The 13988-nt window shown below is 58.8% G+C and overlaps 4 protein-coding genes across 4 annotated transcripts; 3 read left to right on the top strand and 1 right to left on the bottom strand.

Moving 5' to 3' along the window:
- Nucleotides 1-157: 157 nt before the first annotated feature.
- SDRG_09661 (fructose-1,6-bisphosphatase) lies at nt 158-1340 on the bottom strand. The gene has a single exon (XM_008615609.1). The coding sequence runs from the start codon at nt 1264-1266 to the stop codon at nt 256-258; it is 1011 nt and encodes a 336-aa protein (XP_008613831.1). The 5' UTR covers nt 1267-1340; the 3' UTR covers nt 158-255.
- Nucleotides 1341-1619: 279 nt separating this feature from the next.
- On the top strand, nt 1620-2772 carry SDRG_09660 (dynein light intermediate chain, axonemal). Its single transcript, XM_008615608.1, has 6 exons — nt 1620-1846; nt 1896-1977; nt 2021-2108; nt 2154-2280; nt 2325-2426; nt 2468-2772. The coding sequence occupies exons 1-6, from the start codon at nt 1650-1652 to the stop codon at nt 2616-2618; spliced, it is 747 nt and encodes a 248-aa protein (XP_008613830.1). The 5' UTR covers nt 1620-1649; the 3' UTR covers nt 2619-2772.
- Nucleotides 2773-3199: 427 nt separating this feature from the next.
- Nucleotides 3200-5029, top strand: SDRG_09659 (peptide chain release factor subunit 3). The gene is made up of 4 exons (XM_008615607.1): nt 3200-4060; nt 4113-4506; nt 4553-4722; nt 4768-5029. The coding sequence occupies exons 1-4, from the start codon at nt 3233-3235 to the stop codon at nt 4975-4977; spliced, it is 1602 nt and encodes a 533-aa protein (XP_008613829.1). The 5' UTR covers nt 3200-3232; the 3' UTR covers nt 4978-5029.
- Nucleotides 5030-5487: 458 nt separating this feature from the next.
- Nucleotides 5488-13968, top strand: SDRG_09658 (hypothetical protein). Its single transcript, XM_008615606.1, has 38 exons — nt 5488-5701; nt 5745-5909; nt 5959-6082; nt 6129-6368; nt 6420-6551; nt 6812-7308; nt 7352-7521; nt 7575-7702; nt 7745-8028; nt 8074-8320; nt 8364-8487; nt 8532-8829; nt 8881-8963; nt 9007-9159; nt 9208-9337; nt 9404-9677; nt 9723-9817; nt 9870-10013; nt 10054-10273; nt 10318-10425; nt 10474-10577; nt 10624-10674; nt 10721-10975; nt 11020-11125; nt 11171-11309; nt 11358-11715; nt 11774-11891; nt 11939-12116; nt 12170-12321; nt 12374-12493; nt 12536-12652; nt 12706-12879; nt 12928-12956; nt 13011-13116; nt 13157-13299; nt 13346-13516; nt 13559-13725; nt 13774-13968. Exons 1-38 carry the CDS (start codon nt 5505-5507, stop codon nt 13896-13898), a joined length of 6426 nt encoding a protein of 2141 aa, XP_008613828.1. The 5' UTR covers nt 5488-5504; the 3' UTR covers nt 13899-13968.
- Nucleotides 13969-13988: the final 20 nt, after the last annotated feature.

Raw genomic sequence — 13988 nt, 5'->3', positions numbered from 1 at the left:
AACACCGGTGGCGGCAACACCGGTGGCGGCAACACGGGTGGCGGCTGGTAAGACGCGTCGCTCGATCATCCTAGCATCTTTGTTAACCGTAAACACGTTATCTGTATACCATCCTTTTCACATGTACTCCTTGTTACCGACCACTTCACTGAACCAAGGAAACAACAACAAGGTACGCGTCCATTACGATTGAGTTATAGCAGCAACAACGACCAATAGAGTCATATCACCCAGCAGTGCAAGCCAGGTATTCCGTCACATGCGGGCGAGGGGGTTGGGTTTGGCGGCGGTCGCGTGGTACTTCGCGATACGTTCGATTTCATGCTTGGCGCCCAAGATGACGGAGACGCGCTGGTGCAATTCGGTCGGTCGAACATCGAGCATGCGCTCGTAGCCGTTGATGCTTGCGCCGCCCGCCGCCTCAATGAGAAAGCTCATCGGGTTGGCTTCGTACAGGAGGCGGAGGCGGCCCGGCTTCTCCGGGTACCGGGCATCCCACGGGTACATGAAGACGCCACCGCGCGTCAGAAGACGGTGGATCTCAGTGACCATGGACGCGATCCAGCGCATGTTGAAGTCCTTCCCGCGGACGCCTTGGCTGCCGAGGAGGCACTCGTCCACGTACCGGCGGACCGGCGCGTCCCAGTGGCGCATGTTGGACATGTTGATCGCAAACTCTTTCGTCTCGGGCGCGATCGTGACGTTGTGGCGCGTGCACACAAAGCGCTTGGCCGCCGTGTCGAGCGTAAACATGTGGACGCCGTCGCCGACGCTGAGCACGAGGATCGTCTGCGGGCCGTAGATGACGTAGCCGGCCGCGACCTGGCGCGCCCCGGGCTGCAGAAACTCGGCGTGCGTGACCGCTGTCGCCGTCGACGGGCGGCGCAGGATCGAGAAGATTGTGCCAATCGACACGTTGACGTCAATGTTGGACGAGCCGTCGAGCGGGTCAAAGAGGAGGAGGTACTCGCCGGCGACCGCGCCCGGGTAAAACGTCTCGTGCTCCTCCGAGCAGAGGCCGCCAAGCGAGGCTTCGGTAGCGCATGCGTTGAGAATCGCGTCGTTGGAGAGAATGTCGAGCTTCTGCTGCACCTCGCCTTGCACGTTGTCGGTCTGCGCCGACCCAATCACGTCGGCGAGCGCGCCTTGCTGGACCAGCTCGTGGATCTCGATACAGGCGGACGCGACTTTGGAGAGGATCGCCTTGGGCGTGCGGGCGGACGCCTTGGCGAGGAAGTCTGTCAACGTTTCTCCGAGGGCAGGCATCGTCGGTTCTATGACTTAAGCCTCGCGGTTGACGTCGTCGGGAGGAAGGTGACCGGCAGCCTGCACCGTCGTGGCGCCAATCAGAAACGACGGTTTTAGCCGACTCGACCGGTTGGACCGTCCAACCGGTTACGCATGCGACGGTTCGATGGCCTGCTCGATTGCGGGTCGTTTGGTGCAAGACCTCGACGGCTGCATGCATGTCGGCCTACAAGTACATTGACCACAGGCCCTCGACCGACGTCTTGTGGTCGTCCACGGTTGCAAGCCTGTGGCGACTACCAAGTGGCGTTCTCGCTCCGTCCAGCAGATGGATTTCACTTGAAACACGCAACTTTGAGGTTTTGAAACGGGGAAGATCCACACTGCGTTGAACCGTCGCCATGTTGCCGCCCCATAGCTCGCTGGTCAAGTACGACAGCCCGATCTTGATCAGCACGACCAAGGACAAGAAGGCCGGCGGAAGTAAGAAGAGTAAGAAGGATGCGGAGAAGGGCCCGGCGCCCGGCGGGATTCCGTCGATCGCGGCCGCCAGTTCGACGCAGACCGAAGACATTTTGAACTCGATCTTGCCGCCCAAGTACGACGCGCCATGGTAGCTCTCTAAATGCAACGACCTCTGTGTCTAGAGAGTGGACGGAAGACGGCCAGCTCTGGGTGCAGTACGTGTCGAGCACGCCGGCGACGCGCCTCGACGTCATCAACCTCCAGGTATCCGGCCGCGCTTGCAGAATGAAATCCGAGGTCGTGGTAGGAACAATTAGACCTCAAGCTCCAGCAAAAGCAAGCGCGCGAGACCGGCATCTGCCCTGTCCGCGAAGAGCTCTACGCCCAGTGCTTTGGTAGACGAGCGTGGTGCTGACAAGGCTGTTCAGAGATGGCACTAGACGAGCTCATTCGCCAAATCACCATCAACTGCGCCGAGCGTGGGCTGCTCCTGCTGCGGGTCCGTGTCGAGACGCGCATGTCGATTTCGGCGTACCAGACGCTGTATGAAAGCAGCATTGCGTTTGGGTAGATGCCACGGAGAGGAAGCGGTAGCGTCAGTGTATGCGTAGGATGCGCAAAGCGCTCATGGCCGAGCAAAAGAAGATGGACGCCGAACTCAAGCTCAAGCAGCTCGAAGCCGACCGGAACGAGCTCGTGTCCCAAGTCGAAGAGTACGCTTGGTATCTCGTCTATGGATGACGGAGGCGCGTAGGCTCAAACTGCGCTGTGACGCCATCACCAAGCGCGAAGAAGAGAAGCGGCTCTCGGACGAGAAGAAGCACCAGGACGAGGTCGAGCTGCTCAAAAAAGCCAACGAGCAGCTCAAGGCCAACCTCGAGAGCCTCCTCTCGACGCCCAAGTAGATATGCTACAATGCATTTACCTGTCTGTGATCGGCCTCGCCCTACCCGCATGCTGCTTACGATGATGCCACATGCAGGGCAGTCGCTGATTGCATCCTGCCATCTTTTACATAGCCAGCACGACGACAGCGCGATATTTGCAGGAAAGCTTGTCGTCCGACAACATGTTCGCTCTCGTAGCCGCCATCGTTCGCATGGCATGGCATCGACGCCCGCGGCGGCGCCATGGATATGCAGCTACAGCGCTCTACCATCATCCGCAGCATCCTCATGATGACCATCGTCCTCCTGGCCTGGTCCCGCTGCATGCGTCGTGCGACCGCCATTCATGGTTGCCGGCCTCAGCGTTGATGCGCGTGATTGGCCAAAATGGGAATTCGATCGCATGCCATTGGCTGCCTTTGCGCTGGCGTCGTCGCTGATTGGTCTTTTTTGGAGTGCTCACCCAAAGACAACGAAATTCAGGTCGGTTTTAATGCGCTCGATACCCTTGTACATACAAAAACCAAGTACATTGGGAAAATAGGACAATAAAAAGACGCGCAATTCAATGCGCGAAGTTGCGCTTGGCCACTTGGTCATTTGTTGGTTCACAGCCTAAGATCAGCAGCAGCATGAGCTTGAACCCGAACGCCAAGACCTTCTCCTTCAACCCGTCGGCGTCGACGTGGGCGCCCCCGATCCCGTCGGGCGCGCCGCCTGCCCCCAAGCCTGCGGCGCCCGCTCCGCCGGCCGCCCCCGCTGCCCCTGCGCCGGTGGCCGCGCCCAAGCCGGCGGCGCCCAAGTCGCCGGTCAAGACCGTCGCCAAGGCTGCGCCCGTCGAGGAGAAGAAGCAGGTCGAAGAGAAGAAGCCGGCTGTTGTTGAGGACGCTGAGGAAGAGGTCGAGCTCATTGGCGAAGAGGAGATTGGCGAGGAAGATCCCCGCGAGCACATCAACGTTGTCTTGATCGGCCACGTCGATGCTGGCAAGTCGACGCTCTCGGGCAACATCTTGTACCTTATGGACATGGTCGACAAGCGTACGATCGAACGCTTCGAGAAGGAGGCGAAGGCGCGCAACCGCGACTCGTGGTTCCTTGCCTTTATCATGGACACGGGTGAAGAGGAGCGCGCCAAGGGCAAGACGGTCGAGGTCGGCCGCGCCCATTTCGAGACGGCCAGCAAGCGCTTTACGATCCTCGACGCACCGGGCCACAAGAACTACGTGCCCAACATGATCCAGGGCGCGGCGCAGGCCGATGTCGGTATCCTCGTCATCTCGGCGCGCAAGGGCGAGTTCGAGACGGGCTTTGAGCGCGGTGGCCAGACGCGCGAGCACGCGATGCTTGCCAAGACTCTCGGTATCAACAAGCTCGTCGTCGTCATCAACAAGATGGACGAAGCCAAGTGGGGCAAGGAGCGCTTCGACGAGTGCGTCGAGAAGCTCCGCCCGTTCCTTCGCGTACATTTCTCCATTACGTATCCCCATGGCGCTCATGCTTCTGCAAATGTAGAGCTGCGGCTTTGCCGTCAAGCGCGATGTCGCCTTCATCCCGATCTCGGGTCTCTCGGGCGAAAACATCAAGACCAAGGTCGAGTCGTCGGTCGCGCCGTGGTACGAAGGCACGTCGCTCATTGACCACCTCGACACGATGGCGATCCTCGGCCGCAACCCGCAGGGCGCTCTCCGCGTCCCTGTCCTCGACCGCTACCAGGAGCGTGGCACCATCGTGCTCGGCAAGGTCGAGTCCGGTGTCCTCACGACGGGCCAGAAGCTCGTGATCAAGCCGACCAACACGCGGACGACCGTCGCGCAGGTGTACATCAATGAAAAGCCTGTGCGCACGGCCAAGCCCGGCGAGAACGTGCTCATGCGCCTCACGTGCAACCTCGAAGACCTCCAGAAGGGTACGTCCCTTCATAGTCTCGTCATGGCCGCTTATTTTCGTGTTAGGTTTCGTGCTCTGCCCGGCGCCGGCCGACGACGTCAAGCCCGTCACGAGCTTTGTGGCGCAGATCGCGTTCGTCGACAACTTGGAGCACCGCCCGCTGCTCACGGCTGGCTACAAGGCCATTCTGCACATTCACACGATCGCCCAAGAATGCACGATCTCCAAGCTTCTCGTACGTTTGCGCTCTGACAAAGCCATCGATGACCACTTGGTGTAGCGCCCCGTGGACCCCAAGACGGGCGAGATCCTCAAGAAGAAGGTCATGTTTGTCAAGACGGGCCAGAGCGTCGTGTGCCGCATTGAAGTCGACCAGAGCATCTGCATTGAGACGTTCGATCACATCCCGCAGCTCGGCCGCTTGACGCTCCGCGACGAAGGCAAGACAATCGCGATCGGCAAGGTCATCAAGCTCGAGCCCAAGGAGTAAATGACACGAAAATGAACATGACGTACGGTCCATGACAGTCTATCTCTTGCAATCTACCATTGCCGAGATTGTTGCTTCGTCTGCGACGCCGTGATGGGACGCGCAAGGCGCGTGGTCCAAGCCGGTCCAATGCCATACGAGCCGTTGTCTCGACCAGCGGTGCAAATGTGGCGAAAAGCTGCATCATAAACAGTGTTTGAACTCGAATTTCGGCGTCTGTACGCCCATGGCCTCCTCTACAGAGGACGATCAGACGTGTACCGTAGCAAACAGGGCGCTGTGCGCAGCAGTGAGGGGCGAGGGAGAGCGCGAACGTCCTTGGTCCTTGGTCCTTGCCCGGCCCCAGGTTGGCCGAGCTTCGAATTAAAATCCGCGGCAGTTGATGGAAACAATACAACTCAACATTATATTCGATATACAAATATCCAATACAAGCGTACGCTTTTGTAAAATAAAATACCCGAGTCTTGGCTTCGCGCGAGAGGTTTGGCCCGTGATTGGTTCATTTGTCGTCGCGCCAACGAGCCATGTCCACGAAGCGCCTGAACCGGCCGACCGGCGGCGGTGGGTCCGCGTGGGCCAAGAACTCGCAGGGTGCGCGCTCCAACGTGGCCGGCCGCTCCATGAACGACGACAAGGCCGCGAGCGTCGCGCGGCAGGATGCCTTCGACCTTGCCCATGGCTTTGCACCGCTCCAAGACGACGACGGGCCGCAGATCGGCTGGTACGCAGCTGTGAGTAAATGCGCTTGGCCTAGCGTCGCGTAGGCTTCTGAACGCATGCAACACGTCGCGCACCGTCGAGAACGTCGAGCGCAGCGGCGTCGACCTCTACTTTCTCGCGCAGGACGGCAGCGCGTTCAAGGCCACGGTCATCCATGCGCCGTACTTTTTCGTCGGCGCCTCGCCCAAGCGCCTCGGCGAAGCGCTTGCGTACGTTGCCCATCGTATCGACGACGACTGCAATAGCGATTGGTCATAGATTCTGCCAGCGGACGCTCGTCTCGACGCTCCTCTCGACGAGCATTGTGCAGATGGAGGACCTCGACATGCCCAACCATCTCTCGGGCACAAAGGCGCAGTACATCAAGCTCGTCTTCCGGACGGTATGCATGGACCAGCGAGGTGCATGCTAAGGCGGCGTTGTGGTAGGTGTCGGACTTGGTCGAGGCCAAGCAGACGCTGCAGCCAATTGTGACACGCAACAAGCAGCAGCTCAAGTCCCAAGAAGCGTACGCGGCGTCTGGCGAGTCGCTCAACGATAAGGAGTCGATCACGGACTTGCGCGAGTACGACGTGCCGTACCTCATGCGCGTGGCCATCGACCTCGGCATCCGCGTCGGCGCGTGGTACACGGTCCACGTCGAGCAAGAAGTGACCAAAGTGTCTCGGGTACGCTCGACTCTTTGTCCATATCCATATATTCCTATGGAACGCGCCTAGATTATGGACATGGTCGACAAGGCCGAGCCGGTCGTCCTCGCGTTTGATATCGAGTGTACCAAGGCGCCGCTCAAGTTTCCAGACGCGGCCCACGACCAGATTTACATGATTTCGTACATGGTCGATCGCCAGGTACACCTTGCTTCTTCAATTTTCCATTTTTCCCAATTGTTTCCTCTTTTTTCCTCTTTTTTCCCTTTTTTCCCTTTTTTCATATTTCGTGTTTGGTGCCATGCCGGTTCTGGGCCATTTTGCATGAAAACTTGGTGTCTTTTTCATCCTACACGTCCAATGTCGTCGACGAAAGTGGCTGTGTTGGCATCAATCGTGTTCTTTTTCACAAACTTTCAATTCTTGCTGGAGATTTCGTGGAGCTCACAGTAAAATTGTAGGGCTATCTCATTGTGAACCGCGAGTTCGTGTCGCAGGACGTCGACGACTTTGAGTATACGCCGACCGCTGAGTACGACGGGCCGTTCGAGTGCTTCAACGCGCCGAACGAAGAAGCGCTTCTCAAGCGCTTCTTCGCTCACGTGACCGAGCTCAACCCGCACATCTTTGTCACGTACAACGGCGACTTCTTCGACTGGCCGTTCGTCGAGACGCGCGCCGAGGTGCATGGCCTCAACATGACGACCGCGATTGGCATCTCCCGCGACCGCAACGGCGAGTACCGCGGCAAGTGCGCCGTGCACATGGACGCCTACTGCTGGGTGAAGCGCGATTCGTATCTGCCGCAGGGCTCGCAAGGCCTCAAGGCCGTCACCAAGTACAAGCTCGGGTACGACCCGGTCGAAGTCGACCCGGAAGAAATGACGTCGCTGGCGATGGACGACCCGCTCAAGATGGCGAGCTACTCGGTGTCGGACGCTGTCGCGACCTTTTACCTGTACGCGGTGGTTGACATTGCATGTTGGACCATGGTTGCGTAGGTACGACAAGTACGTGCACCTGTTTGTCTTCTCGCTCTGCACGATCATTCCGCTCGGGAGCGAAGACGTGCTGCGCAAGGGCAGTGGCACGCTCTGCGAAGCGCTGCTCATGGTCGAGGCATACGAAGGCAACATCATTTGCCCCAACAAACAGACGTCGACGGCGCTCGGTCCGAGAGCAAGCATGCGAGTTCTCTGGCTCACGCCTCGGTTCAATCTGTAGGCGCGTCGTACCAAGGCCATGTGGTTGAGAGCGAGACGTACATTGGAGGGCACGTCGAGTGCTTGGAGAGCGGCGTCTTCCGCGCCGACCTCGAGTACCAGTTCCACGTGACGCCGTCGGCGTTTGACGTAATCTACGACCGGATTACGTGGCGTGACAGATCCGCGTAGATGTTGATCACGCACATTGACCGCGACTTGACGTTTGCGCTCGAGGTCGAGCTCGACATTCCGCGGCACCACGTGACCAACTACAACGACGTGCGGCGCGCGATCGTCGAAGGCCTCGAGATGCTGCGGGACAAGCCGTCGCGCATGGAGAAGCCGAGCATCTATCACTTGGACGTCGCGGCCATGTACCCCAACATCATTCTCACCAACCGCCTCCAGCCCTGCGCGATGGTGCAGCCGACCGACTGTGCAGCGTGCGTCCACAGCACTGCGTGCATGTCCTCGTACGTGTTGCTTTCTCTAGGTATGTGATCTCATGCATTTTGTAGCAACGACGAGCAGCTCTCGTGCCAGCGGCCGATGGAGTGGGTCTGGCGCGGTGACTACTACCCCGCGACCAACGCTGAGTTCCAGTCGATTCAGACGCAGCTCAGCTACGAGTCGTTCAACAAGGTGCCGTTCAAGCAGCTGCCGTACGAGAAGCAGACGGCGCTGGTCCAAGAGCGTCTCAAGCAGTATTGCCAAACTGTGTACAAGAAGACCAAAGTCACGTCGACCGAGACGCGGTCTGCGACGGTAGGTACCTCCCAGTGATATATCGTGTCCATGGTGGGGGTAGGTGTGCATGCGTGAGAACCCATTTTACGTCAACACGGTCCGCGCGTTCCGCGACCGTCGCTACGACTACAAGATCTTGACCAAGCAGTGGACCAAGAAGCTCAAGGAGGCCGAAGCCAAGCACGGTATCTTGGAGTTGATTAATTGATCGCGTTTGACATGGGGCTAGACGTCCTTGGGAAGGTCGAAGCCGCCAACAAGTGCCTCGTGTTCGACTCGCTCCAGCTGGCGCACAAGTGCATTCTCAACTCGTTTTACGGCTACGTCATGCGCAAGGGCGCGCGGTGGCACTCGATGGAGATGGCAGGCATCGTGACCAACACGGGCAGTAACATCATTCAGCGCGCGCGCCAGCTCGTCGAGCAAATCGGTCGCCCGCTCGAGCTCGACACGGATGGTATCTGGGCCATTCTCCCCGCGTCGTTCCCCGACACGTTCAAGTTCAAGCTCCAAGACGGCTCGACCCGGTATCTCTCTTCGTGATAGAGTCTAATTTTCATCTGTTTGGCGCGGTGTAGGTCGATTACATATCCCTGTGTGATGCTCAACGCCGACATTGAAGAGCAGTACACCAACCACCAGTACGAAGAGCAGCTTGACGGTAGGCATCGATCGTGTGGGAAGTGAGCCTGAATGGCTTGTAGGCATATACCAAACGCGCTCCGAGTGCTCGATCTTCTTTGAGCTCGACGGGCCGTACAAGTGCATGGTGCTGCCGGCGTCCACGGAGGAGGGAAAGCTGCTCAAGAAGCGCTACGCCGTCTTCAACTTTAACAACAAGCTCACCGAGCTCAAAGGTCCGGACGATCGCAATACGCGCTCCGAACCCTAACCCGCCGCATTAGGGTTCGAGCTCAAGCGCCGCGGCGAGCTCGAGCTCATTAAGGCGTTCCAGAGCCAAGTCTTTAGCTCGTTCTTGGACGGCACGACGCTCGCCGAGTGTTATGCGTCCGTGGCGCAGATCGCCAACCGCTGGTGCGACCCAATACCTATTGCAAAAATTGCAAAAATTGCTAACAATATCCTATTGTGGAATTGTAGGCTGGACGTGCTCGACACAAAAGGCCGCGACATGGAAGACGACGAGGTCATGGCGCTCCTGACCGAGAACAAGAGCATGTCGGGCAAACTCGAAGACTACGGCAGCCAAAAATCAACGGCCATCACGACCGCGCGGCGCCTCGGCGAGTTCCTTGGGGCTGAAATGGTCAAGGACAAGGGTCTCGCGTGTAAGCTCATCATCGTCACGCGGCCGTACGGCGAAAAGGTCACCGAGCGCGCCGTGCCGACTGCGATCTTCTCGGCCGAGCCTGCGGTGTGATTCGTGTCTTTTCAAAGTCATATTTCACGACACATGTAGGTGAAAAAACACTTTTTGCGCAAGTGGATGCGCGACCCGAGCTTGCAAGACTTTGACGTGCGCAATTTGCTCGATTGGGACTACTACCGCACCCGGTATATGTTATGTGTTCACAACCCAATTTCAAATGTCAAATGTCATGAATAGCTTTGCCGGTACGGTCCAAAAGATCATTTCACTGCCCGCGTGCTTTCAGAACATTCCCAACCCCGTCCCGCGCATCGCGCTCCCCGACTGGATGCAGCGCCGGTTCCGTGAGCTCAACGACACCAAGCGCCAGACCAAGCTCGGGTATTTATGTTACGTTGAGCAGTGCAGCAACGCGCGCTAGGTTCAAAGTCCTTCCGCGAAACAAGAACGCGGTGCTGGACGTGGCCGACATGGAAGACTTTGGCGCCGCACCCAAGCCCTTGCGCACGGCGCCCCGTCCCGTGGTGACAAGAAAGACCAAGCCGGTCGTCGCCGACGAAGACAACCAAGGCGACGATGACGCGATGGGCGTCATCGAGCCCGAGCCCCTCGATGAGACGGCCTCTGTGGTCGAACAGATGGTGCGGCGTCGTATCGCCATGGTGTCACTCATGCAGCGAGGTAGCGGGCGGTGCAGCTGGGCCACGATGCGTTTCCCGAGTGGCTGCAGGTGCGCAAGGCTGGCTGGAAAGCCAAACGACTGGCGCGCAAGACGCTGCACGACGACCCACGGGTGCGTGCGCCAAATCAAGCGCTTGACCAACCCGGTTGTCCAACGTAGGCGGCCAAGCGCGCCAAGGGCAGTGGCGTCGAAGGCTTTGTGGTCGCATCGTCGACGATGGCCAAGGACGACGACTTGTGGCACATTGTCGAGCTCCAAGAAACGTACGCTGTCGAGGCGATGACGCGTGCGACGTCATGTTCGGTCTAGGGAGGAGCCGGGTTTGTTTCACATCTGGGCGTGTACGTCGTCGGGCGCCAGGTACGAATGCGCGGTCGGTCGTTGGAAAGCAAGTCTTCTTGTGTAGCAAGCTGCAGTCGTTCACACTCAAGGTGCCAAAGACCATTTACCTCCAAGGCGACGTGGGCCACCTCGACGGCCGGTTCGTGACGCGCCTCGTGCCGCACCAATCGTCGCCGCAGCTCGTGCTCGAGCTCGAGCTGAGCGAAACGCAGTGGAAGTCAAACCGCAAGGACGTGCTTCAGGCCATGGACGACGCGTCGATCCAAGCTGTGTACGAGTCCCACGTGACGGCTACGTCCCGCGCGCTCTGGACACTTGGGTACGCTGTCGATCGACTCGCAGACAAGTTGTACACAAGACTAGGTGCGTCGCCAAGGTGCTCACGAAACCGTCCAACATGACGACGCACCTCTTTGCGCTCGCCGATTTGCAGCCCAAGAGCCTGTCGCCGGCTGCGTATCTGAGCGAGGTACATGGTCTGTGTTGTATGGACATATTGTCATGTGCGCTGTAGACCGCACCGCTGCAGCGTGTCGTGCTGTACGTTGGCACCAACACGAGGCAGCAGGTGGGGCTGTGGAGCCTCGTCGTGCTGACACCGTCGCTCGACATCAAGACTGCGTCGCATTGGATGGTCGACCGGGGGCTCTCGGGTGCGTGCTATCGTCTTGACACCCAACCCTAATGACCTATGGGCGCAGACGTCCCACTGCGGCAGAAGGACTGGCAGAGCCACTGGGCGGCGCTCGAAATGACGTCGAACTTGCCGCCGATGAAGGTGACGATGGTGCAGTCGGTCGCCGATGTCGTCACGGGTCTCAACGCGGCGCTCGCCAAGTGCCGCGACGTGCCCTCGATCGTCATGGCCCACGCGCCGCAGTGGCTCTCGACCAAGAAGCTCCGGCACCAGTTCCGGGGCCTCGACGCTTTCCCCATGATCGTGCTGGGGGACCACGAGCCGTTCCCGGCGCTGACGTGGCGCTCGGAGCTGCCGCAGCGCCTCTTGCAGCGCGTCGCGGCCGTCGACGCGCAGTGGGCCGATGTGCTCGATTGCGCGCGGTACACGCTTCGAACCCACTTTAAATCTGTATGTTTATTTATTTCTTTGTTGAGCTAGATATGCGCAACTGCCGCTTGGCAACATGACGGGCGACCCCGCGGTCGTCATGCTCGACGCGATGTTTGCGCGAGTGCTCCACCGGCAGCAGCATTTGCTCTGGGCGTCCTCGACCAACGTACGCATGGTGTCTACCTCTGGTGTTATCTGAATCGGGCATGCTAGTCGCCAGATCTGGGCGGGCGCGAAGCCCCTCTGGACGATCTGCTGCAGGCATCGACGTCCAGTCTGCCCGTGTGCGTCTCTGGCGCGTACGCCGAGTTCAGCGTCGAGCTCACCCTTGATGGGCTTGCGATCCAAGCGCTGCTAGTGGCGTCCGACTTGCACCACGACGGCGGCGCCGGTAGCGTTGCATACTTTCAATGTATCGACTCATGTTCTTTGTCGCAACTGTAGGTATCGTGGAGGAGCTCGGGTCGTGCGCCGAGACGTTCCGCTTCCTGCGCACGCTGACGACCAACCTCTTCAAGGACTTTATGGCGACGCGGTCCGAGATGGCCGACCACCTCCTCCAGCACTTTTACCGCTGGGTCTCGTCGCCGTCGTCGGTACATTGTTGTATTTCTGTTGGCAAAATCGATGAAACTGATTGTCAACTAGCAATTGTACGACCCGGCACTGCACAAGAAGGTCAAGGGCGTCATGCACACGCTGCTGCTCAACTTGCTCGCCGAGTGCCGTCGCCTCGGCGCCGTCATTGTGTACGCCGACACGTCCCGGGTGCGTAAGTATCATTGTATCAATGTATCAACTGTGGCGCAGATTGTGCTCTCGACGGGCAAGGACAGCCTCGAAGGGGCCCACGCCTACGTGCGCTTCATTTCACGCACGCTGAGCGCGCACCCGTGGTATCAAGTGTTGAGCTTGACGCCCGTGCAGGTTCGAGAACAACAAGTTGTCTACCGATGTTATAACATACTTCTGTGTGTTAGTACCTCTCGCACATGTTGTTCTACGACATTGAGAACTTTGGCGGCATGGCCGTGGGAGTTGACGAGACGGACCCGACGCTGCTCTCGAAATGGAACATGGCGCGCTACCTGCCGCAGGGCGTCGACGAGTACTTTATGATTCTCGTGGGTCAGTTTATCAAGCGCCGCTTTGAGGTACGCTCGTGACGCGCGCGTGTCATTGGTGCTGATGCGAGATCATAGTTTGCCACCAAGCACGCCACGGCCACCTCGTATTGTCTAGAGTTTTCGTTGCAAACGAGTTATGAGACATTTTCTGTCGCTAGGGACGACGTGGCAGCGCATGCGCAGAAGCTGGTCACGTCCTACTTTACGGAAAAGATGCTGCGCTTGGTGCCCGAGATCATGGCGCACCCGTCGCTGTCGTTCCCGGTATATAAACCGGTACCGACCGAGAAGTCACAGCGTGTAGGTGCTCGCGGGGTCGCACTTGCCGTGGACGCACGCTGCGCTCGAGCTCGTCAAGTGCGTCTGCCACGTGTGGAGCCTCGACCCGAACGTCGCGTCGCAAGTGCACCAGCTCAAGCGCGCGCTGCTCAAGACCATGGGCATCAGGTACACCTTGTCTGTTTACAGAAGCATCTAGTCTGAGAACGACTAGCGATTATGCGGACGAAGCAGCGTTTGCCAACCCGAGTCAGTCGTTCGTGTTGCCCGACATCATTTGCAGTAACTGCAACGTCTGCCGCGACGTCGACCTCTGTCGCGAGCCCGGGCTCATGGAGGCTACGCAAAGCGACGAGACCGACGACGCGTCTGGGGGCGCTCTCTGGTACATGCGTGCGTGCCAGAATAGGTTCAGATGTGGATCTAGGCAATGTCCTCGGTGCCACCATTTGTACGACATGGGCGACCTCGAGATGCGGCTGGTGGAGCTGGTTCAGACCCACTTCTCTCTGCCGTACCAGCAGACCGACGTCGTGTGCCTCAAGTGCAAGCTGCCGACCGAAGGGCATCTGCGCCAGCTCTGCGTGTGCTCAGGTACGCATTTCACAACGAGAACCTTCGTTGATCGAGCGCTTCCTGCAGGTACGCTCGGCATCGCGCCGGACGTGCCGTCGCAGCTCCACAAGACGTTCAAGGTCGTTCGGCAGATTGCTTTGCACCAGCAGTTTCCGTATTTGATCGAGATCATGGACCGCCTCATGCACTAGATACCTCTGTTACTATATACCACGTGCATGTCCATCGAGCTTTTGCTTTTTCAAACGACTCGACACTCGGATGGTTGATGTTACAAGAGC

This window comes from Saprolegnia diclina (assembly GCF_000281045.1).
Source record: "Saprolegnia diclina VS20 unplaced genomic scaffold supercont1.31, whole genome shotgun sequence".
Taxonomy (NCBI): domain Eukaryota; phylum Oomycota; class Saprolegniomycetes; order Saprolegniales; family Saprolegniaceae; genus Saprolegnia; species Saprolegnia diclina.
This window is presented reverse-complemented; position numbering and strand designations above follow the sequence as displayed.

Excerpts from the sequence above, each read along its gene's own strand:
- SDRG_09661 (XM_008615609.1), bottom strand. The coding sequence starts at position 1,266 with ATGCCTGCCCTCGGAGAAACGTTGACAGACTTCCTCGCCAAGGCGTCC.
- SDRG_09660 (XM_008615608.1), top strand. The coding sequence starts at position 1,650 with ATGTTGCCGCCCCATAGCTCGCTGGTCAAGTACGACAGCCCGATCTTG. Across the intron at positions 2,281-2,324 it reads GAAAGCAGCATTGCGTTTGG|GATGCGCAAAGCGCTCATGG; the intron begins GTAGATGCCACG and ends GTGTATGCGTAG. Across the intron at positions 2,427-2,467 it reads CTCGTGTCCCAAGTCGAAGA|GCTCAAACTGCGCTGTGACG; the intron begins GTACGCTTGGTA and ends GGAGGCGCGTAG.
- SDRG_09659 (XM_008615607.1), top strand. The coding sequence starts at position 3,233 with ATGAGCTTGAACCCGAACGCCAAGACCTTCTCCTTCAACCCGTCGGCG. Across the intron at positions 4,507-4,552 it reads CCTCGAAGACCTCCAGAAGG|GTTTCGTGCTCTGCCCGGCG; the intron begins GTACGTCCCTTC and ends TTTTCGTGTTAG. Across the intron at positions 4,723-4,767 it reads GCACGATCTCCAAGCTTCTC|CGCCCCGTGGACCCCAAGAC; the intron begins GTACGTTTGCGC and ends CACTTGGTGTAG.
- SDRG_09658 (XM_008615606.1), top strand. The coding sequence starts at position 5,505 with ATGTCCACGAAGCGCCTGAACCGGCCGACCGGCGGCGGTGGGTCCGCG. Across the intron at positions 7,703-7,744 it reads TGACGCCGTCGGCGTTTGAC|ATGTTGATCACGCACATTGA; the intron begins GTAATCTACGAC and ends AGATCCGCGTAG. Across the intron at positions 13,517-13,558 it reads GCGTCTGGGGGCGCTCTCTG|GCAATGTCCTCGGTGCCACC; the intron begins GTACATGCGTGC and ends ATGTGGATCTAG.